At 40.7% G+C, this 23,628-nt stretch overlaps 1 protein-coding gene and 1 long non-coding RNA gene across 5 annotated transcripts in view; one reads left to right on the top strand and one right to left on the bottom strand.

Moving 5' to 3' along the window:
- Positions 1–18,408, top strand: part of strbp (spermatid perinuclear RNA binding protein) — a 79,742-nt gene extending 61,334 nt beyond the window's left edge. For 3 of the 4 annotated variants that reach the window (XM_051413493.1, XM_051413490.1, XM_051413491.1), the window contains 9 exons: positions 916–1,021; positions 1,916–1,999; positions 2,670–2,878; positions 4,230–4,382; positions 4,652–4,786; positions 5,199–5,339; positions 5,798–5,927; positions 6,553–6,606; positions 12,240–18,408. In XM_051413493.1, the coding sequence (XP_051269453.1) occupies positions 916–1,021; positions 1,916–1,999; positions 2,670–2,878; positions 4,230–4,382; positions 4,652–4,786; positions 5,199–5,339; positions 5,798–5,927; positions 6,553–6,606; positions 12,240–12,334 (1,107 nt within the window). In that variant the 3' untranslated portion in view covers positions 12,335–18,408. Of the gene's footprint in view, positions 1–915; positions 1,022–1,915; positions 2,000–2,669; positions 2,879–4,229; positions 4,383–4,651; positions 4,787–5,198; positions 5,340–5,797; positions 5,928–6,552; positions 6,607–9,502; positions 10,069–12,239 lie in introns of those variants that run through there. The other variant, XM_051413492.1, reaches the window with a different exon arrangement.
- A 490-nt stretch (positions 18,409–18,898) lies between these two features.
- Positions 18,899–23,618, bottom strand: LOC127370507 (uncharacterized). The gene is made up of 4 exons (XR_007886241.1): positions 23,551–23,618; positions 22,875–22,953; positions 22,395–22,480; positions 18,899–19,504 (listed from the first exon to the last, which is right to left on the bottom strand). It is a non-coding gene; the product is annotated as an uncharacterized LOC127370507 (long non-coding RNA).
- Between the last annotated feature and the right edge of the window lie 10 nt (positions 23,619–23,628).

Genomic DNA, 23,628 nt, shown 5'->3' with positions numbered 1-23,628 from the left:
GAACATTTTAAATCATGTCTACTCCAGTTATCTTTGAGGACAAATTTCTGTGTGTGTGTGTTGAGATCTAGTGCTCATATAAAACTAAAATGTAACATGTAACTTTTGCTACACTTCTGCCGTGGCTAAAGTAAGCAGCTAGTTGAATGTTGCACGGTACTACTGGAGCCAGCTGACCACAATGTGACAGCAGCCTGAACAGAACTGAACAGCCGATGTGATGTCAAGGTTGTCTGCTTGCTGGGTTTGGTCCTGGCGCCCCAAAGTAACCCCCGCTCAGGCCTTCAGAGGTGAGCGCTGACGCCCGACCTCCCTCACACTCCTCTCCACGTCAAGTCTCTCCTGTCCCCCCACCTGAACCCCCAGCGTCTTCATCATTCCCACAGCTGCTGTAAATCAGCTCGGGACTGTATTCCCTGTTGTTAAACTGCCTCCATCGGTCCGGAGGCTGTTTGGTCCTACTTACACCCTCAGGACTTTCATCAGACAGAAGCGGGCCTGGCTACTGAGGCACACAGTCAAATCTCTCCTCACACACACAAATTGCCAGACGCATTTGCAGATCTGCCACAGCAGAAGTGTAGCAAACGTCACAAGTAAAAAGACAGCCAATTGAGAGTCCTGCCTGAGGCGTAACTGATGAATTGTTTTTCCAGCTCTTGGAGAAAATACTTCTCAGCCAGCCTTTAATATGTATGTTTGCATTTAGAGATTTCTGTACACATTTGCAAATCTGAATACAGATTTGTAGATCTTTCCAGTTTTAACAAATGCAATAGCTGGAATATCTCTTTTAACAGTATAAGAACAGTAAATAATTTGATCTCTATGTCCATACTACTATCCTATACTGTCCATGTAACTATAATTTTGATACTGTGTGTGTGTGTGTTTTGTGTGTTTTGTGTTAAACAGCATGCTCTCAGACTCATGGCGTTCGGACAGATCTACAAGGTGTTGGAGATGGAGCCTCTTCCCTCGAATAAACCATCACAGAAATACCCTTGGTCTGATAAAGAAGGTATGTGTACCCGTCTACCTGCCTGTCTGCTCAGTCTACCTCAGCCCGTCTTCTGTCCAATACATCCCCCACGTGTCTTTCCATCCTTGTCTGTTTGTTCAGTTAATCTACCCATGTGGGGCGCCCGGTTAGCTCAGTGGGTAGAGCTGGCGACCCATGTACCGAGGCTGAGTCCTTGCTGCAGTGGTCCGGGGTTCGAATCCGACCTGCAGCCCTTTGCTGCGTGTCATCCCCTCTCTCTCTGCCCCCTTTCCTGTCCATCTTCAGCTGTAACTATCAAATAAAGGCAATAAAAGGCCAAACAGTACAGGCCTACAGTAGGGTTCAGTTATCTGGGTCAGCTGGAAGTCTTTTGGGCATAGATCGGACTTGCCATCAGATCTTTTCACACATGACGTGACCTTTCTGGATGTATTAGGTGGGTTTTGTACAGACCTGCACTGACAGCACCGTCCATATGGCTGACATGTGGAGCCGGCTTTTTCCTGTGTCTCATCAAAAACATGGTAGCCTTGGTGTGATGTTGTAAACTGAAGTTGGCAAAATTTCAAAACGACTGTCACAGAAAATCCGACTATCCATGACGCTCACATGGAAATCTGCCAGAGCATTTACAGATTAAAGTGCATGTAGGAAAGGAGCTTATATGTCTTCCTCATTGTTTGGCTGTTTGCTGGTCTGCCCGTCTGTCCTGTTTATCTTGTCTGTGAGTTTATCCATCTTCATGCTTGTTCTCACATCTGACTTGTTTTCTGCGGCTTTTCCGCCCCCTTTCTTTCTGTCACACATAAGTGACTTTGTGTGTGTTCACATAAACATTTCTTGTAGTTGGTGATTGATTAGCAACTCCCTCTAAGTTTCTTTCTGCGTCTCTCCCTCTTGCTTTCCCTCCAGGCTTAGGTCTGAAGAGGCCATACGAGGATGGAGCAATGGATGACAAGGACCTCATCAAGAAGATGAAGAGGAATCTGAGGAAAGGTACGATAAGGAAGGAAGGAAAGAACAATGGCAGAGTGATTGTTTCTTGTGGTTTTTCTATTAATTCACCCAATCTATTTAAAAGACTGAAATAAAGGAAATGCAGGGGTAAAAATACCATCTTACAAAAGTTTCATTTAGTGTTGGATTCTCTTTATTTTTTTTCAAACCACTGAAAACAAAGCAGCAGTGCTTAAAGATGTCTTGGCCTTGCTTCTCTTCCCCTTGTCTCTATTGCCTTTCTGTCTTTTTTCCTGTCTGCTTCTCTCCCTTCCACCTTCCTTCTATCCCTTGGAGGCAGATCAATAGTATTGATTGCTAACGTTTTAGTAGGCCCCCCAACCAACCCCACCTCTTTCTTCATACAAGGAGAAGATGAACCACGACTAATGGAGACAGAGAGGCATTTTTTAGACATTGGCATACAGGAGCAAAGTGATTGAAAGAGAAAGAAAATAGAGAGGCACCTTTATTCATCATGAAAGAAACCAGTAAGAGTGCTAAAAAACCATTAGAAAATATGATGTATCGCATACAGTACCTCCAAATTGGCACAGTCTGTTCAATTCCAGCTGGATAATTGTTACATTCCCTACAAACCCTTTTTGAATTTATCCTAATCTGCTCTACTTTCTACTCTAACCATGCACTCCTCCATTTTTTGCATTAGTCCTAGACAGTAAAGCCATAGACTCCAACCAGCCAATGAACGCCTTGATGCGATTGAACCAGATCCGGCCGGGGCTGCAGTATCGCCTGCTGTCCCAGTCGGGCCCGGTTCATGCTCCAGTCTTCACCATGTCTGTGGATCTGGACGGAACCATTTATGAAGCGTCTGGATCCTCCAAGAAGACCGCCAAGCTCCACGTAGCCGTCAAGGTAAGAAGGAAAAGTCACGATGTGTGTGGCATGTGTGCGATTGTCTGATTCATGTTTGTGCTTATTTGGACATATACAGAGAAGACATACCAATATAAAAACATAAATGATTCTCCTTTGGCTACCTGAAGAACTTTCTAAGCTTAAGCTGCAGCCAAACCTGTGTGTATGTTTAAATATGTTTTTGTCCGAGTATGCCTGTTGGTGTGTGTTGGTGTGTGTTTGTGTGTGCGTGAGGATGGATGGAGGTGGGCAAATCCATGTAATCCCAAAGTGGTTGTGAACAAAGAGGCTCTCCAGAGCACAGAGCTGGGATAATCCGCTATCCGCTCCATTCCCATAAAAGGCTCTTTCTCCCCATCTCTCCCCCTTTTCCATTCTTCTTCTCACTCCCTTTCTTTCTCTCATGTACTCACCTTTTGATCTGTCCCTGCTCTCCCTCAGTTTCTCTCACTCACTGTAGTGGCTGGTTCAGCAGCTGTAACACAATCACCCATTTGGGTCAAAAACGTGTCATTCTCCTTTTCTCTTCTGGCTGCACATTGTTCTGAATGCCTTTGCTGCTCTGTTGGCTGTCGAGGACTCACAGTAGGCTCTTGTGACTGTATGTATTGTAATGGCTTTATTGTAACCATTGAGCCAAGTTGGATTTAACCTTGTCTTGTCAAATGCAGCAGTATTGCTGCATATGGAAGTTTTTGTTCAAATGTATAATTTGTGTCATCAACTTAGTGGAGGGCTGGCACATTTATCATTGTGGTTTGATTTCCTGTGCACTGCTTTTCATTCTCATTGACCTGGATAGCAGTTCTGTACTTTTATGGCTGATAATGCCAATAAAGTCTGTTCAAAACACACAAAGGGACATTAACCTATAAGTGTAAAAATCCCATTTACTCATTCATTTGATACATTGTTGATTTGAGATACCTAAAAGTTACCTGGTTGATTGAGGACATCATTCAGCTAGCTAGTTAGCCGTTTACACGACACTGTGTCAGGCAACATTTAAAGAGCACGTCTGGATCCTCTGCCATCCTTGTTGTAGTTGATACCTTACTAATATGTGGAAAGTTAGCGATTGCAGATGTATTCCCTTTTTGCTACAAAGTCATTAAGTAAGCCTTTTCAAATCAACAAAATCAAACTAAAAAAGTAAAAACAACCATTTAGGCCTGCACAATAGCAGAAAAATACCTTTCCTTTTCAGAACAACTGTCTGAACAGCATGTGACAGTTTTTATTAAAACCATTCATGGTTCGTTCTTGGAATCCTAGTCTTTAGCTTCAGTTTTTTGTTTTCTCTTGCCTCCGAACTCGTTTTCACTTTATCATCATCTTCCCTGTCTAGGTTCTCCAGGCGATGGGCTACCCAACAGGTTTCGACTCAGACTTGGACCCCATGAGTTCAGATGAGAAGTCGGATGGCGAGGGGAAGAGCGAGACATCATCACACACTAGCAATAACCCAACACACTCCTCAGACAGTTCCAACACACTGGAGGTGGGGGATTGAGGAACTTTGCTGATACACAAATGCATACACTCAGTACAAAGGCTTTTTTTAAAGTCTAAGTGTAGGATTTCATTGTTTGTCTGGTTTAAGGACATAAAAAGTATCCAAAATTAGTTTAATCTTAGCTCTGTTTACAGTCATGCTAACCATGCTCCGTCCCTAGGTTAACTGTCCACCGTATGCTTTCTAATAAAGCTATGAAGATACTTTTAAATTAAATTGCTTTAATAATATTTAATAATCTTTTTAACCCCCAGGTGCGAACTCAGGGTCCCATACTGACGGCAAGTGGGAAGAACCCTGTGATGGAGCTAAACGAAAAGAGACGAGGCCTCAAATACGAGCTCATCTCTGAAAGTGGAGGCAGCCATGACAAACGCTTTGTTATGGAGGTGAGAGCTTCATGTACCCGCACAGACTGACTCTGGTAGAAGATTATAAAACATGTACGCATGTGAAAAGAGTGGGGAGCCATGACATATATAATCAGAAAAAATGTAGAGAAATTTCAAAAGTACACATTCACTTTATCCTGGGGGAGACACATACGGAGGCAAAGCCACAAACACACACTCACTCAGCCTGATCATCGGTAGAGTCAATCAGTCAACTTGGTTCCTCGAGCAGGCCTGTTCTCTGTGGGGTGCGTTGTTTTCCGACATGCCTGGCTGCTCCATCGCTCTGCTGATTGATTAGCAGGCCTGCGTGACAGCAGGGCATCACTAAACAAGCTGTCCCGTTCAGCCAGACTTGCTGGCTGAGTTACTGATGACTGATAAGTGTATTTGTGTGTGTGCACGTCAGGTGGAGGTCGATGGGCAGAAGTTCCGTGGGGCAGGCCCCAACAAAAAAGTAGCAAAGGCCAGTGCTGCTCTAGCAGCTCTGGAAAAACTCTTCTCTGGTCCCAATGCAGCTGCAAACAAGAAAAAGAAGATATTGCCTCAGGTAAAGAGACACATACACTACATAACAGACTGATGGCACTGCGGCAGTCTGGGCAACATGCATTTGCACACACAGAATGAAACAACAACATATAATCAAAGTAATTTGTTAAAATGTCTTTCTTGAGAGGCAAACTGTCAGTGCAGCTTTATAAATGATAAAGTTTAAACATCTTTTCTAATCAGTATTACCTCTGCAGAGCTGTGTTCACCCATCGGTAATTAACTGCACAGAGTTTAACGAGTGTCTAATCAGATCAATACTTGACAGTCCATTTTTCACGCATTTTGTCAACGATCCTGTCTGCTAACAGTGACGCCAGTAATGCATTAGATTAATGTCTTGGATATGTGTATGTGTGCCTCATTTCTGTGCATCATATTTATGCAGACACACATCTGTGTGCATATTTGCATCATGATTGTTTGAAACACATATATTATGTGTCCTGTGTTCAGACTAAAGGAGCACTGGCCGCGGCAGCAGCAGCCTCAGCAGTAGCAGCTCAGGTAGCCAGAGGAAGAGGAAGAGCAGCCCTCGCAAGAGGAGCCTTCGTCAGTGCAGCCGCACCTGGATATGTCACACCAGGTACTGAGAGGATAATTGTGTGTGGGTTTGTTGTTTTTATCGAGGTAATTAGCATTTTCTTTTAAAATGTATTGTTTGTTATTTATTTGGGGGGGGCTAAGGCTAGGAATAATTTTAGTCTTTTTTCACCGCCAATTCTATCAACCTATGAAATAATACACACTTTTTACCACAGTATAGAATTTGTGTTATTATTTTATTTTTATATTAAACATGGTTGTTTGTGCAGGGTTGACATTTTATTTTACTGTTTGCTTTACTATACTGACATTTACGTCAGCAACTGTACTGGAAAACATCACAGGCTTTCAGAAATACCCTCCACAAACATACAGTAACAGGAGACAGAGCTCAATAATGGACAGTCATGCAGAAAATTAGAATTGTTTTCTGTTGAATGAGTGAATGTACCGTGTTTGTTTGTCCAGGTTCATGTTGATCTTGTTTGGAAGGAGTTCAACTTCCTCTCAAGTCTCTTCCCCTGAACCTACAGCTGTCTGCTAGAGTGCAGGAAGGCCAGAACCCTCGTCTAAACTTAGTGATGATACTGAAGATGTTGAAAAGTGCAGCCAGGATTCAAACAAGTGCGCAATTGATTTTAACCCTGTAACCTCTTCTCCAACAGGCTTTGGGACACCGTATGGCTACAGCCCTGCTGCAGCAGCTGCTCCTGCATACGGTACGTGCTTCTTTCTTGTCCCTGCCAATAACCTTCTTCCCCTCCTCCACCTTCTCTCCACTCTTAACTAAACAGTTCCCCTCCCTAACCCAACATACCGTAACTGCTAACCATCAGTGGGTGAATTAATTATTCTTCAGGAGGGTTATGTTACAGCTTCAACCCTTCTTCTCCAATTCCTTTTCTCAAAATTACTTTAAAATGTCTTCTGATTCTAATCCAAGTCTTAGTGTTTGGCAGTGAATTTCAGTCACAATTAAACAAAGCTTAAACATCTTCATGTGTGCTTCAAGCAAATCTGTCTGTAACTTGGCTAACTCTCCGCTCGCCACTTGTTTCTTAATCTGCTTGTTGCCACCCACCCTCATCTCTTATGGTTGGACCACGACCACAACGTCAGTAAAGTCTCAAGCTTTGGTCTCATAATTCCCAGAAACTGATCCTAATCATGGTGACCCACACACACCTGTACTTGCAGTCCTAGAACAGCCTTCTCTAACTAACTGTACAAGCTCTCCTGGACTTACATTACCCCAGACGCACTGCCTCTGCTGCCGTCATCTTCATTTCTGTTCACATTAGCAGGACGCATAGTGTGAGTTACTCTGCTATTTAGGACAGGGTGGCAGGGCAACGTTGCCACTGCAGTGCTGCTCCTGTCATGTTACTGCTGCTAAGGAGTTTCTATTTACTCACTGGGCTCTCTCTGTCTCACACACACACACACATGCACAGACAAATTATAGACATTTATAGTCTAAAATCTATACTAGCTCTTGACCTTTAACAGCATAGGTACCCATACATCCCTCTGTTACACACAGTCGTATTTACCTCAACAGACTCAGCCTTGTGTAGTGTGCACACATGTAGCATTGGAAGGCCTCTCTGTCCATCCTACTGCTCGGAGTTTGAATGGGTCTTATGTGCTAGCAGAAACCGATCTGGGGCCTCAGGCAGACGTTCAGTACCCCCCCTGAGATCCCAACAGCCCTGAATATGAAGTGCGCCTCAGTTTTTCTGTTTATGGTGGAGCTCGGGCTCTGCGTTCGTTTGAGGTGTTTCGTTTCAGTCCCTGGCAGCAACACACTTTTCACGTGTTATTGTGACTGAGGTGCTTACTGAAATACTTCCTTGGTATTCCTTGGTAGTTTCTGCTTACATCAAACTGGAACATTTCAGTGAACGGTGTGAATTATTTTTATTACTGTTTTATTGTTTGTTATTGGCCATGACATCCAAAATATTTGAGAAGGCATTCAGTAGGCAGCTTGGTGCCAGGCCTGCGGGGGTGATGAAGCATAAATTGTTAATCATTAGTTTGTGTCACGCATCCCGTTGGGTGATCATTCTGAGGTCAGCTGACAGTGAGCCATAACCTGAGCTACAGCCTCCCACAAGTAGCTAGGAACTCAGGTTCAATTCGTGTTATTTGAAAAAGAAAAGACAGAGACAAAACATAGACTTCTTGCTCAGTGGTTCCCACCATGTGACCAAAGAGCCTGTGGGAAGTTTGAGGCAAAACACAAATATATACAAAATATTAGATACACCTGCTGTTAAGCTGAGTGGTAGAAATCAGTTTTTTCTTTTTAAAATCAGTTGACTTGTAAAGCAGAGCTGCAGATGAAGAGAAGAATAAAAATGAGACACAGATTGTGGGCTGCAAGTCAGGAAGGAGATTTTTATTTCCTCTGCTGACAATATTGTAAATATTAAATCCCTTTTCCTGACTTATATTTGCCAGAAGAGGCAAAAAAAAAGTCTTTAAGTAGACCCCATTAGGACTTACATGGCAGAATAAAGAAAAGAAGGCACATGAACACATTGGGCACTACTCCTTTATCTTTTGGATGCATATCTTTCATCCTTTCTTCTGCTTGTTCACTGTACTCTGGCTTATTGCCACTTTGGGCTTTCTTGTTGGCAAACACAACGCATTCTATAATGCTGCTGAGCTGACTAGGACATTCTGTGGAGCCGAGAATATCAGATCGTAAAATACAGAATATTATTTTATAGAACACAGAACATTACATTATAGAACATTATGTATGAGAACAGAATATTACACCTAAGAACACAGAATATTACATCATCGGACAATGATCATGATAGAACCCAAACCATTATATAACATAGAACAGAGAACATTAGATTATAGAATATAGGCATTATTCCAGAAGCACTTTAAGTCCCATCTGTAGCCAAGCCCTCTCCTTTAAAGGATTCTTCTACTTTATTCCAACTAAATGTGTAGTTTTGGCTGTCATTTCCATTGGTAACCACGTTAACTGCTGAGATCTGCCAATGTGGTGACATCACTTAAAAGAACAAAAGATGATTATCTGAAAATATTTGAGAGAAAAAACAAAAACAAGAGCCTCTGTGTAGGTTTGCAGTTTCCTCATGCAATGCAGGATTATTATTGACTTTTAAATAACTTTAAGTTTAACTTTCCAAATAGTGGCCTGCTGAACAGCAGCTTGAGTTTCAACCTGTCTGACTGTCTCACCTTCACTAGACGTTATTGTAGCACTGTCATCATGTTCCCACATCTCAGCAAGTAAATGAATGAGTACAAACTGGAAACTGATGGAAAAGATTGCTGAAACGACAAAAATAAGACCCACGTTACGCTAAACATCTGTTTTCTTCTCTTTACCTTTGAATCTCTCTCCTTCTGATGAAGTGTGTCACCTTGTATACACACATTCCTGCCTGTTTAGTGTTCTCACCTAAACTCCCCCCTTTGGGAGCCCTGTTTGTGTAGTGCGAGGGGTGTTTGTTGGACCTAGATGTAGCGTAGCGCCTAGGGTAGTGAGCATAGAAAAACATGGTTATTTGTTGCCCTGGACTCATGCAGAGCTGTACTCTTCTCATGTCTCCCCTCTAGGTTTGCCCAAGAGAATGCTTCTGTTGCCTGTCATGAAAGTGCCCGCCTACCCTGTTCCCCACTACCACTTCTTTTAGCACAGGAGACATACATACCAAACGTTTTTTCATACATACCAAACGCTTTTTACAAATCATACTTTTACTAGAAGGGAAACCCTGTCTGTGTTTTTTTTTTTTTTTTTTTTTTTTTTTACAATAACAGTGATGGGGGGAAAGGACTTGAGATGAAGATTTGTAAATCGCTTTTTTGTTTTGTTTTCTTACTGTTTCCAAAAACTTTTTTGAATATAAAAAAAAATACTGCAGGTTAAAGAGATAAACAAAAACTTGAAGGATTTGTACTGTGAATTGTGACCTCATTCTTTGAGTATATCAGCCTTTTGTTATTGTGTTTATTCTTTGTAGGAAGGATGTAGCCTTTGCAATATGATACACACAACACACATTCTCTGTAAAAAAAAAAAAAAAAGTAAATAATATTGTGAGCTGTGTGAAGGATGTATAGGAATAAATAAATAATAATGTTGGAAAAATGAATAAAGCTTATCTCCTATAAAAGCTGAACACTGCCTGGTGTATATCTGATTTAAAGGCTTTCAGCTGGTAACAATGCAGTAGCACCTTGTTGTTTTGTTTTGTTTGTTTTGATCGGATTTCGACTTTTTAGAGCCCTTATGTCACTTAACATGTGGAAAGATGTGCGCCTTCAATCAACATTCAACTGGTGTATGATACTGTGACCTAAACTTACATTTAGCTTTAATATTCCACACTCATACGTGCACACAGATTGAATTTCAATCCCTTCACGTACCTCTTGCATTTCATTACATCCTTTTGACCCTCGGCTTATAGATATTCAGAGGAAGGCAAGAAGACAAAGGATGAATTTAGAAAGCTCTTGTCAGATCCTGCATCTGGCATTCAGCCGCACGATCTCATTACCTTACGTGGATTAATATTTGGCAGGTTTCCCACTGCTATCAGAGTAACACCTACAGTATATACAGAGAGTTTTTATATGTCGTCACTAGAGCCAGCTGCAGCCCTTTTGTTGGAGCTCAGTTCATTGTTGGAGCTGAATTTAATTGGGATAAAAAAGCCCAATAATAAAAACAAAACTTGTTACTTCTACTGTAAATACCCATATTTTTTTATTTGACCACCAAACCGTCAAAAGCAGCAATAAGGGACCCACATGAATTCAAATCTCTCTGTGTTTTATCTTGTTGTCATTGTTTCATTATTTCAATACCATTACTGTATTTATTGCTTTTGCACATTTTTGCTCAGCCTTCAAATAAACATCAGCACCAACTGAGAACTGAGAACTCGGGCCTAAAACTCTTCCTCGAGTCTCTGTTTTAAATAAAGATTTTGCCATATAATATCATAAGTAAAGAGGAACTTGGCTAAAAAAGGTACTAAAATACAATAGTGGCCCTTCACCCAACACGTCTCGGTCATCCAGCCAGCGAGAGATAAACCCCCCCGCAACGACATCTCCATGGTTACAGCTGTGAGGCGCAGCCATTGGATGAGAGGACCCAATATATTGTCCAATGGTTGGTTGAGCTCCATTGAGTTGTTGTAAAACCTTTCAAGTGATAATTTGAACCAAAGTTTTACTTCAATCTCACATGTTATTCTTATGTTCAAGGTTGGATTAATTTTTTGTGCAAAAGAAGCTGAAGCCACGGAGAGAGTTTAAAACCTTACTCTCAAAACTCTGATCTCATTTTGAGTCTTAACATGTATGTTGTTTCAGCACAAAGTATTTGATTTAATATTTGTATCTACGCTCTACATTCATTCTACTGTATGGTCATGACTGGAATAGTTGTAAAAATATTAAAGGAATATTTTTGGAATACCCTTCTTGGCTTTCTTGCCGACAGTTAGATGAGAAGGTTGATACCAATCACATGTCTAAATATGAAGCTACAGCCAGGAAATGGAAATGAGGAAACAGCTAGCTTGGCTCTGTCCTTGTTATACCTTGTATAGAGAGCAGAGAGGTGCTGATAGGCTGAGCTTTTTAACCTTTAACCTTTGGCCTAGCTGTTTTCCCCTGCTAAGCTGACCATTTTATGGCTCCAGTTTCACATTTAATGACACAAAAGAGAGAGGTATCAATCTTGTCAAGTCTGTTTTGTTTATCCATCCATCCATTTTCTGCCGCTTATACGAAGGCCAGGTTGCAATGGCAGCAAGATAAGCAAAGTAGTCCACGAAGTCCCTCTCCCCATTAAGGTTTTCCAGCTCCTCCTGGGGGATCCCGAGTCGTTCCTACGCCAGATGAGATATAGAATCTCTCCAGCGTGTTCTGCATCCTGTAAAACGCCAAAGAAACTCTTTAACAGGAGGAACTTCAGGAAGAGCAAACAGAGCAAAGGGATCGCTTTTCCAGGACAAACAGTAATGCAACTGATGTCTGTGAGATACAAAATAGCAAAATTATAGTGTGGAAAATCAGGATGATAATATTATATTCTCAGTTACTTCTTCTAAGTAAGAAAGCGGGTGAGTGTGTTTCCCAAAAAGTGGACTTTAGGTAACTTTGTCCAGAAAAAAACATTATTGGATTTCTTCAGATTGCCTCTGTATTCATCATAGGCATTAAATCTTTGACAAACCCATGTTGTTGTCAAAGAAGTGAAGAAAGTTGTATGTGTATAAGCTTCATATTGTGTTTAATCAATCCTGCTTTGTCTCTGTTCTTCATCTCACTGCAGGTGGTCTGTTCATTGACAATCCCTTCTACCAGCCACGGACCCTTGCTCCATTTATCATTCATCTGGGTCCCCAGGATCTCTTCTCTGACTTCTAAAGGCGGCAGGTTGTTGGATACGCTCTTCACTCTTACCTGTCTGTATACGCAGGACACCTGTTTTTTTTTTCTGTCCATCTAAGCGGGCTGCCTTTCTATCCAGGTGACGGACTCGCAGATCCAAAACTGGTTTGATCAGTCCGCTGAAAAGAAAAACGTTCTGCCCTACAACAGCGGCAGAAACTATCTCACCTACTGACCGAGAGGCTCAAAGCTCCTCTCTCTGTTTTCTCAACTCTCCGTCCAGATTTATCACTTCAGAGGGGAGAAACTTTACACGAAGCAATACTCAGACTCTGCGTGAGGCTGGGCTGAACTTGGGTCTTTCTTATAGCAATACACCTGAACTCCTGTCTTCGAGCTTACTTACTTGAGAAGATGTGAATGTCCGATGGAGTTTTACCCAACACAGCATTGCAATAGCTCATTTTGATTGTATATTCATTGTATGTATGTGTACGTGTGGCTATAACATGACTATATACACATATATGTATGATGTATGTTTCTATAACGACGTGTTGACAATAATATTACTATATGATGTATTTATGTAAATATTCTATAAAATATAACTATTGTTGGTATAAATTATTTTAGAATTATAAAGTGAAATGTAACTGTAATATCACAGTATAGCTTTCTTCCAATTTTATATACACTGAGCAATTGAAGCTAGTTCTAGGAGATGCAATATTATCTTTGGTATTCCTATTAACCTGTGCTGTTAGAATAATAATGCTTCCTTCCTCTCTTTCCTTCAAACTTTCCCTCTATCTTTGATGTCTCTCTGAGCCTTTCTGAGCACGCTCTCTGCTGCCCGAGGTTTGTTTACGTGGCCCGGACCAGAGGTGCTCCCTACTGAACACACTCATGACCTATTAACACCTGTGCACACACACACACACACACACATACATACAAACACTTTTCCTGTCAGAAAGCACATTTTCTATAGTCTCACTGCTGGCAGGGAATACTGTTGTTACAAATACAGTACTGTATGTGTATAGTATGTGTATATTCTGATGTACGCGCTACACCCTCTACCATCAACACATGTTAACGACCATCAACACTCAGAACAATCGTCAGCTCCGTCCCGCTCGCCTTAGGGACCAAAAAGCACAGCTCACTCACACCCATTACTATTTCTTTATTTCTGCAAGCACACCCCCTCCCTACACCACCCCCCCAGTGGCTGTCTTCTACTGTACGTGTGTGTGTGTGTGATGCTGCTGGTGGGAGAAGGCCTTGTTAAACAGTGGGGAAAACACAGCACAAAACTGCTGGTGGATCTTAAATTGGATTCATATGATCCTGTCTGTGCATCACCACTATCATTTGCAGGAACTGATCTCTCCCGTGTGTGTACAGCAGCATTTGAGGAATAGGCACATTTCAGTGATCTGTTATGGGTTGAGGTTTTACCGCCTTTGCCGGTCGTTGAAGCCCATCCAATATATGCCTGATCAGTATTGACCACGGCAATCTCTGGCTTTGTGTTACAGCTCATTAAAACAATTCCAATGAGTTCCACACAGCGAGGTTTACAGATTTTAAATAAAATGTAAAAAAACAGCACTGGTCTCAGCAGATACCTTTGGAGCAGGTGTCGGTATTGGGGAGAGAGAGGAGGATAGGTGCATCTCTAGTTTCCCTCTGTAAGGCTTAACATGCTCAAACACAGTGATTCTCAACATTTCGAGCAAAAGACACACATCTGACATTTGTCAGAAGCAAAATTCGCTTTTGAGATCAAAACATCTTGTTAAATAATGTATATTGATGAAGTTGGGTATTTTTGAAGAATTGAAGCATCTTCATGAAGCATGTTCGTCCTTCGGACCTCAGCTGTCAGCCGGCAATAAGGTGGACAGTTCACCTGTTGTTGAACTACTCAGGACTGGTTAGCGGAAGAGGGAACTAGATTTGTAGTTGATCATTGTTAGTCTCAAAATATGTGTATATTGCGTATGAGTAGTTGAGTGTGTAGTGATAGTGTGGTTGGTTTAACCCTGCTTTTGCACATATTGAATTTATGTAGGAAGTAATTAGACTGAGAGGAGCGATATTCCATAAACTCTGAGGTGATTTTGTATTGTTAAAGCCAAGCAGGTGTAACAACACTGCACACACAGTGATAGCAGTCACAGTATACTCATAGTACTCACTCAGTGTTGTGTGGGATGTTTGTGAATTTCGGTGGTGCTTACATGCTTCTGAAAGCTCTTCATCAGTTTTTTGTTTTTTTTCAATTACTTTTAGGCTTTAATAGATACGAGATGTCAGTCAGCAGAGGCAAAATCAAACAGAATGTGCATCAAAAGGCTTTGATTCTCCTCACACTCACCTTCATCTGGGCACCAGTTTGATCTCCTGTGTTTGTGTCTGCTTTGATTCAACAAAAAGCAACGGCTGAGAAAGAGACAACAGACTCACTAATGCCCCAGAGCCCATTTTCCAAGACAATAAGTCAAATTAGAGTTGGATTTTATGACACCATTGAGATGGCAGTGAAGAGAATTTGTAACATTTTACTGAAGATGCAAAAAACAATGCCACCAAGCTGTGATGGTGAGATTGGAGATAACCTGAAAGATTTGATGTATTTGTTTTCTCATTGGGCTTAGCGTCTTGAAGTGGTGAGGTGACGCAAACTAGCTTTTGATCAGTCTGTTTGAACAGACTGTAATAACACAGAGGCTGCCAGTCCAGTGTCTTTTACAGATATTTCATCTTCTAATCTCTGTTTACATATGAGAAGCATATCTGGCTGGAATTTACAGGGTTAAAGTAGTGCCAGGATCTTACAGGTTTTTGACACGCAGCAGCATTAACATCCTAAGATGTCTTGTAGAAACTAGATCCATCCATGTTCATTAACTGTGGATCTTTGCAGTGCTGTCTCTTTTTATTGTGGGTTTTGCAGAATAGCTGTTCTCAGCTTTGTACTGTGGTCTCCGAGCACATTTGGTCGACTCGTCTCTAAAAGTCTGGGTGCTGCTTTGCCCTGACTTTTTTCGTCCTTGTGTGGAATTCATAGGGAGGTGAATAACCTGGAGCTTGACTGTGTGGAAACAGACCTTCTCTATCAGCTAAGAATTCCTCCTAATTTCCCCTCTGCCCTCTCTCTGTCTCTCTCTCTCTCTGCCCCTGTCCTCTCTGTCCAGATGGCCCACATTAATAAGGCAGACAGTCATACCTCAGTGAGCAACCTTTTCATTTCCCCTTAGACTGAACAGACACGCAGGAGAAGTCACCCTGACGACTGACCCTGTCCTGTTGGTCCGTTGGCTGGACGACCGCGTTCAGAGGAAGGGTGGCAGAGGGAGAGTCGGTCATAAAATCTGGCACAGGTGGCGGTCTGGTGAGACTGTGCAGGCTGGGGAGCTGTTGTCCCCATGTTAGGCAGAGGTCCCACATATGTGTTTCTTGCTAGGATTTACAATGCAATCTAACGTTTCTTATATAAGTAACAACTAGATTAGATGCAAAAGAGGAATCAGATGTTTGATTTAAAAAAATATTCTAAGTATCCATGTTTGTGGTCTAATAGGGATAATCGCAGGGAAAATATTTTTTTTTCCTTGTTCTTTAAAAGTATATATTTAGTGATGATGTAGAAAAAGCATGAGAAACAAAGAGTCAAATGAAACCAATGCTGCTTCTTTCATAATCGACATCGACACAAGCTTTATTCAGTACATGGAGAATAAGAGGGAGGCAGAGGAGCAGGCTCAGCATCTTCCAGCTGTGTTTCCCATACTCATCAGGAAGATGACTCTATAATCTGAATAGAAAATATTACTGTTATACGTTTTTTCTTGAACAAACACGCTCACAGCATCCCGGTTTGAAGGCTTGGACAGGTAATGTCCATGTGGATACCTTTTCTAGAGAGTAATGGTTGTTTGTGCTGGACTCTGGGTCCCATTGAGTTTTCTGATGGATGTTCCTCCTGTTCCAGTTTTCCCCAGAAATGTCTCTAAGAGATCGCTTTGAAACAGGAAAAGGTGGCGGCCATTGTAAACACCCCGGTCCTCCACAAACACTGACTTCTGTAGGCGTTCACCAACTACACCTGTAAATCTAAGAAGCACAAAACCCACGAATACACCCACACATCGTTCTCAGGGCCACCTGACACACACGTGTATGCAAATAGGCAAACACACAAGCACACATGTAATCGTATATGTAAATATTTCAGCATTCACCGACAATAACAGCCGAGCACATTGAGACAATATTACATTCTTTGCTTTGTGGTTTGTATATAACACATAAGATTTTACTGTGTGTAGTGAGAGTAACACAAGTGGTTAGGCCTTGTTTGTACTTTAGGATTTGAGCCATGTATAGCTGAGAAAACACGTCCCCACCTCCCACATTTTGTTATGTTGGTGCTGTATAACGGGCTGTCTGTAGCACTGTATATAATGGATTTTACTCTTAAGTTTGCTTTTTGGAGAAGTTCATCTGTGAACAACTTGAGCTTTGCTGTCAGGAGAAACAAAAGAAGAGTATTGTCATCAAAGAACCTCTTTGGCACCAAATGCAGGAGCTTTACGCGTTTCAGATGCTGCAATATGTTCAGCAGTTTGAAGGGTTCTGAGTGCTTTCGTTGCCAGGTAACGTCAGGTTTTTTGGGCTTTCTATTTGGAGACCGTTTGAGCCCGGTTTACCTCAGGCACCTCTTCATCCATCTGCCAGGTCAAAGGTCAGAAAGTGAATGATGGAGAGATGCTTTTGGGAAACTGGTCAGCTCTGCGGGATGGGATTTTTCCAGACACCAAAGACTCTGAAGCCTTTGTTGCGCAAATCTGATCATCCCGGCAGTCTCAGAAGTGAGAAACCTGGCGGTATGTGATCTGATATTCAGTGTCTAGACAGTTATGAAATGTCAGGTAAAAATCTTTTTGAAAAAGAATTAGCTCTCCTGTGTGTAAATCCAGCCTCTGTATAAAAACTGTCTTGCTCATTATTGCATTAGCACAGAAAGTTGGAGTTTGAGTCTGGGAGTCATGCTTGAATGTGTTTTGGAAGCAAAGAAAGATGAGCTGCAGAAAGAGCCAGAAAGTCCATCGGCGAGGCACTCTCAACTCCGCAGAGCAGCAAAAATAGATCCGGCATCACGTTTCGACGGCAGAGGCAAAGTTAACCAGACTAACTGCCGAACAGATCATTTTCTCTGGGTGTGTGTGCATGTGCGTCATGGGGGAAATGTGTGCGTTTGTGTGTTCATCTGGCAAGCACATAGACGCGAGGGGATGGGGAAGCTTTTTTACACACATATGCACACACACACACACACACACACACACACACTCACGTACGCTCATCCACACAATATTGCAGTCACATTGAGCATGTTGTTGCATCCTGGTCATGGTCCACTGATTGTTTAAGTCCAATATCCTCCTGATAAATGATCAAAGCATTTTGGTTGGGAATGTACACTGTTGTTATAGTGATTGTAGAGTAGAATGTATTTACTCATAAGGAAGAGTAAACTTGCTTTTTTGTAGAGAAGCATATATATATACAGAATATATATGGATACATACATATATATACATCTATATATCTTTTGAACTACTTGTGTGTGAGAGTTGTTTTGGGCGCATCCACCCTGATAGGATTCATATTTCTTGCCCCTTATTCAATTTTTATTTATAATGTTTTGACAAAAGTAGCGTCTTATGAGTGATGAGTGTTTACTTTTTCCTGTAAATATAATTTTTTTTAATTTTATTTTTTGACAAAGGGGGGATTAAAAGAAACTGTTTTACGATGCTGCCTATGAAACTATGAAGTGATATCTGTCCACAGAATCTGTTCGATCTATGAAATTATCAAAGTAAAAATGTTTTGTGAAATGTAACAGCGACAGGGTGGGAGTCTCACAGGTGAACAGAAGCCAGTGACAATGAATGAAGGGGTCCTCGCTGTATTGATCGTTTTGATTAGTAGCAACATTCACAGCAGTGATGATCTGTGGTTGTCACTGTTTTTGACATAATCTATGCTTGACGAACTGAAAATAAATCGGAAAAAGTGCTGAATCTCTATATGTGAGTCCTTATCCTTCTTTTTTTTACTGAAAACAGGAATTGATTAACTGACAGATTGACTTGTGTGTAAGTGAATGTATGGTGAGCAAAGGTATGAATGAAAAATAATGTTGCCAAAAGACAAAATGGGGGTTTAACTGTGTTTACATTGCAAAGTATCAGCACCGTGTAAACAAGTTATAGGAAATAACAGCACATAAGATTTAATGTAAGAAAGACATTCTTTGGTTTTAAACTATGTATACGTATTTTAAGAAATACAGTACATTTCAAGATTTTATGTGACCAAAAGAAAAAGTAGAAATCCAAACAAATTACAATTTATCATGATGATGCCATTTAAAATGTGTATCTAATCATGATTAATGCGTCAGGAATCAGCAGTTACTTCAATTCCTCCTGAAGGGATCCTGAATGCCTGAACAACATTTTCATGGAAATTCATCCAATAGTATATAATATAATAATATTTTAGCAAAGTGGTGGATCAACTGCCCCACAGTACCCTCCATACAGCTGCTAAAATGGCTAAAAACAATTATATTCCTACACTAATGTGGAAATGCAAATATAATATATAAATCAATACATTTCAGAAGTCTTCATCGGAAATACCATCCACAAAGAACACATCTCTAACATAACACTTACTGTTTTGTGTATTACCACAAGTATCAATGGGTGTGGCTCTTGGATACTGATTTGGTCACTCCCACCCTCGGATTCATACAGAAAGTCTTCGTTTTGGTCTTAATGAATTGTTGAATTTAGGTTGCACCACTCCCAGTTGTCATCTCGAGCACAATATGTTGGGTTGGTTTCATGTGACAAATTTTAGTTCCACCTTAAAATTCCCCACATCATTAAGGCAACATTTTGACACCCAATAGTGATAACACTGGTGTCATGATGACATACTATAATCACAGAGACAAGTTTATGGGCGATAATTGGCAAGTTTGTCGAAGAAGGGCTTCAGCAACATGAGCTGTCAATCATATTTACAGCAGCACTGCTGACGGCTGAGTCCGAGTATCCGGTGACATCTCCAACAGTCAACACCATCAGCGCACAGCCACAGCTGCCAATCACCCTGCAAAGCAATGAGTGTGTATTTGTGTGCAGAAAAAGAACTACTGCAAAACAATGTATGTCTGTTGTCTGAGTGAAAGAGAACGAGACAGAGAGGATGAGGATTAAACTCTCCAACCAGTGACAGTTATCCTGACAAATTAAACACTGCTTAGCAGATATCAGTGGATGGTGTCAAATGTGGCCGTTCAGTTCGCTTTCCTTTACAACATCCATTCATGCTTAATTTTTATAGTATCATTCTTCCCTAAAAGTGACGAGAACGTGGGCAATGTAGATGGAAGTGTCAGAAATCTGAATGTAATGCGATGTTCATACGCCAGCTCACTTCAACATAAAAAATCCTTAACACAACCGTCTAGAGTAAGATACTTTATATAACAATGAGGAGCCCGCAGTGCTCAGAAGAGGGCTCGTGGAGGAGGTAATTGCTCATTCTGTCTAGAAATTTGCCCATGATGGGAAATAAACAGAGGCTGTTCAACAGAAGCAGAAATATCAGATCACAGTTTGATGAGAAAAAACTTGGCCGTGTGCCCTTTCTCGCTGCCTCATCACATCCCCTGATCTCAGAGTTATGTACACACTAATCTGGAAAACCAGTGAGACACAGTATACCAGAGGCATCTGCACGCATGGTCCACATTCATACACTGCAGGGCATTAAATGACCTTGGACTGCTGACAGCTTCTTCAGATGACCCGTATTATGTTTCAGCTGGTAACAGGAAGCTGTAATATGCTTACAAATCAGATTAATTTGACAGGACTCGTTCCTCCCCTCCTGACACAGGACTTCAGTGCCTGTTTATAGGTAACAACATTGCTGGTCAAGATTTTAACGGACCTATAAACAAAATAAACTAATATCGATACAAGTCTACAGCTGCTTGAGAATACATAATCTGTAGCCTTTTCTCCATTATCATATTTGTCACACATGTTTGTATCTCAATATTAAAGTAACTTGATTACTTTCTGTTATTTTGAATTACCTCAAACCCAAATATCAAAAACAAGAAAAAATAAATATCAATAAGTAAGTATGGATGCAAGTGTTTCCTGTAAGACTACAGAACAATGTGACGTTTCAAAAGAAAATGGAAACAAGAAAAATGGAAATTAATGCTCAGTGTATTTTTCATTATAGATTATTATTATTATGTAACTCAGTTACATGTAATCCGTTACTCTCCAAGCCTGGTCATACCTGTAAACGTCACATTATACCAGAAGCTGTTACTCCGAAAACAAACGGTCGTTGCATTTAGCTTAGAACAGGTAGAAGGGAAAAATCACTGACTATTTTAAGACACATTTTTAAAAATTACAAATATCTCATAATTAAATGTGAAATTTAACATTAACGTTAGCTAAACCTGTTGTAGGCCTACGCAGTACTACAGTTTCATACTGTAATGGGCATTGTCTTCCAGAGGTTTGTCACAGAAAAGGCTATTTGTATAATTTACAACAATAGGCCTTTTCCCACATAACACATTTTAACATGTAGTAAAAGCACATTTGTTTTCTTTGTACCTTCTGAGCCATTGTAGACAAATGGCGTTTCAACATGGTGGATTCAATGGAAGACAACCAGAGGCGTGTGTAGATATAAACAGCTCATTCTAAGGTGACGAAAACACGACGAATCTCATATTCAGGTGATTACACATAAATGAAAACATATCTATGAATATTATATTCTGTTTCTGACAATAGAGCCTCAATGTTACACTGCCACTGTAGTTTCTCCTACATGCTTCAAAGGGGAGGGTGAGGCGAGTGGTATTCATTTGGTTGCAATCTGAATCCTACACAATGGTCCTTTAAAACAGCAGTTTGCTGATTGGTTGATTGATTGATTGATTGTGACTTTTTTTTTTTTACCACTAGTAGGTGATGAGCAAAGTTTTTATAACAGTTTTGTTTGTTTATAAGGAAACTCCACAGGGCATCCTTAAGATCTCCAATTGTAATGAATGTTCAAACCAATTAATTTGGTTCTAATTAATCATGAAATTCGGGTTCAGGTAGATCGTGTGTCAGTGCAAAACTCGTTTTGCTCCTCCACACTCTGTGCAGTTTGAGATAGTTGCCAATCAGACCTAACTTCTTGTCTTTACCACAACACATTTAAGTTTACTAATCACTATTTTACCAGGCAAGCTGGAGTGTTTGAAGTCTGGATAATGGATTTTTATTTGTATGAACTCTGCCTGCTGTAGCACTTCTTTCCACCTTGCTTTTGACATATTTGTGACCTTAAAAGCTGTTAGTTGGAGAACAACAGCATTGATTTAAATGAAGTTTAGTGGAGGTATATTGATATTAAACCAAGGCAGTCAGGTGGAATAATTGGTACAGGAAAGTGTTGTATATGGAGTTTATTCTGAGTGGAAAATGGGGGGAAAACACCAAATTTAATCAAGTATTTTCTGAGATCTCCAAATTAATTTCAATATGACCACTTCTAATTTACACTGTGAGCGCATATTTTAGAAAATTGAATGTTAAAAAGGTGCATTTACCTACTGAGGGTGATTTGTCCATTAAATATTAAAAATCAAGACCTATGAATATTGTAGAGAGGAAGTTCTTATTATTTTTCCCAACACTCAAGTCTAACTTGAAGACCTTGACTATGATAATCAGATGTCATGGATTAACAAAAATGATATGTCTCCCTCCCTAAGAATATCCTCAGGCTTAAGTCTCCATTAACAGGGAAATGATAGCAAAGTAATTGGACACAGCAGAGAAGTGTGACATTTTTACTCGACAAATATCTTTTCTGAACAGGTGGGGGCTCTACTTTGTTCACCCTCTCTCTCCTGAACAAATGCGATAACAGCAACAGGACTAACGAGATTCAACACACAGGAGTTCACCTCAAGGGGCCGCTTCAAGCATCCATGTAGTCCCACATTTGCAGTCCACAAGTGAGTAAAGAATGGCAAAAGAGAGGTAAGTGTGTCTGTGTGAGCAAGAGAAAACATACTGTTTACATATGATTTAAACAAATATTTAAATCCCTACTGTAAAAGTATTGACACCATAATGCAAACAAGCAAAAGTCTCCCTTATAAAAATGTTCTTAGATAAAAATATTAGCAGGAGAATATCACTATTAAGCAATAATTTGGTTATTTGAAGGTCACCTGGGTTGAAACTTGGATACATTTAGTTTTTTAGGTTACACCTAACAGTGTTCGGTGTAACCATTTCATTGATTAATCGATAAGTTGTTGGACATTCATTTTTTGTTATTGATAATCAGTCATTAGTTAAAGCTAAACATCACTCATTGTGACACTAAAACAGGAACAACATCAGCAATATTGTCAGCTACATACACAATACTCACATACCTGAAAACATTTTGCTCACTGTTATTGTCCTTACTTTCCATACTGGTTCAGGTACAACCCCTCAGTAAGGAAACAATGTCTGGGAAACAAATAGAGAGAAATTTTTGTACCAAAAGATACACGATTGATTTGTCTAATGAAGTTATACCTTCAAATTTTGCTTTAAAAAAACAATTATTATCAAAATTTTTACAAAGAGCAAGGACTATAGGGATGTTGTCTCTCATCTCTTACACTGGAATTGTGTTGGGAAAGGTTTAGTATGGAAAGTATGGACAATTACAGCCACCAAAAACTGTGTCAGTGTACATACACACATGTGAATTATTGTTCTAAGATGTGAAAAACTGTGAACTTATCCTTTAAAGTGGACCTTTGACGTGTGCAATGTGTAACTGGATGTGTTCAGTTACTTTTCCCATCTGACGTTAACCTGTTAAAGTTGCCTGCAGTCAGAGAAGCCTGAGCTCAGTGTGTGTGTGTGTGTGTGTGTGTGTGTGTGTGTGTGTGTGTGTGTGTGTGTGTGTGTGTGTGTGTGTGTGTCTGCAGTCGGGAAGATCGGGTGACGGGGAGTTCAGGAGGTTGTTGGGAGGCTCTGGGATCCAAATAGCTCCACACTGCCCCTCTGACGCTCCCCACACACACACACACACAAAGAGTCTCATCCCCGACTCACAAATCACCAACGACTGCAGCAACCGAACACGGCCGTCCCATCAGCATTCCTCCTCTTGCATTTTACGCTGTTGCTGCC

Source organism: Dicentrarchus labrax, unplaced genomic scaffold (genome assembly GCF_905237075.1).
Source record: "Dicentrarchus labrax unplaced genomic scaffold, dlabrax2021, whole genome shotgun sequence".
NCBI classification, from domain to species: Eukaryota; Metazoa; Chordata; class Actinopteri; family Moronidae; genus Dicentrarchus; species Dicentrarchus labrax.
This window is presented reverse-complemented; position numbering and strand designations above follow the sequence as displayed.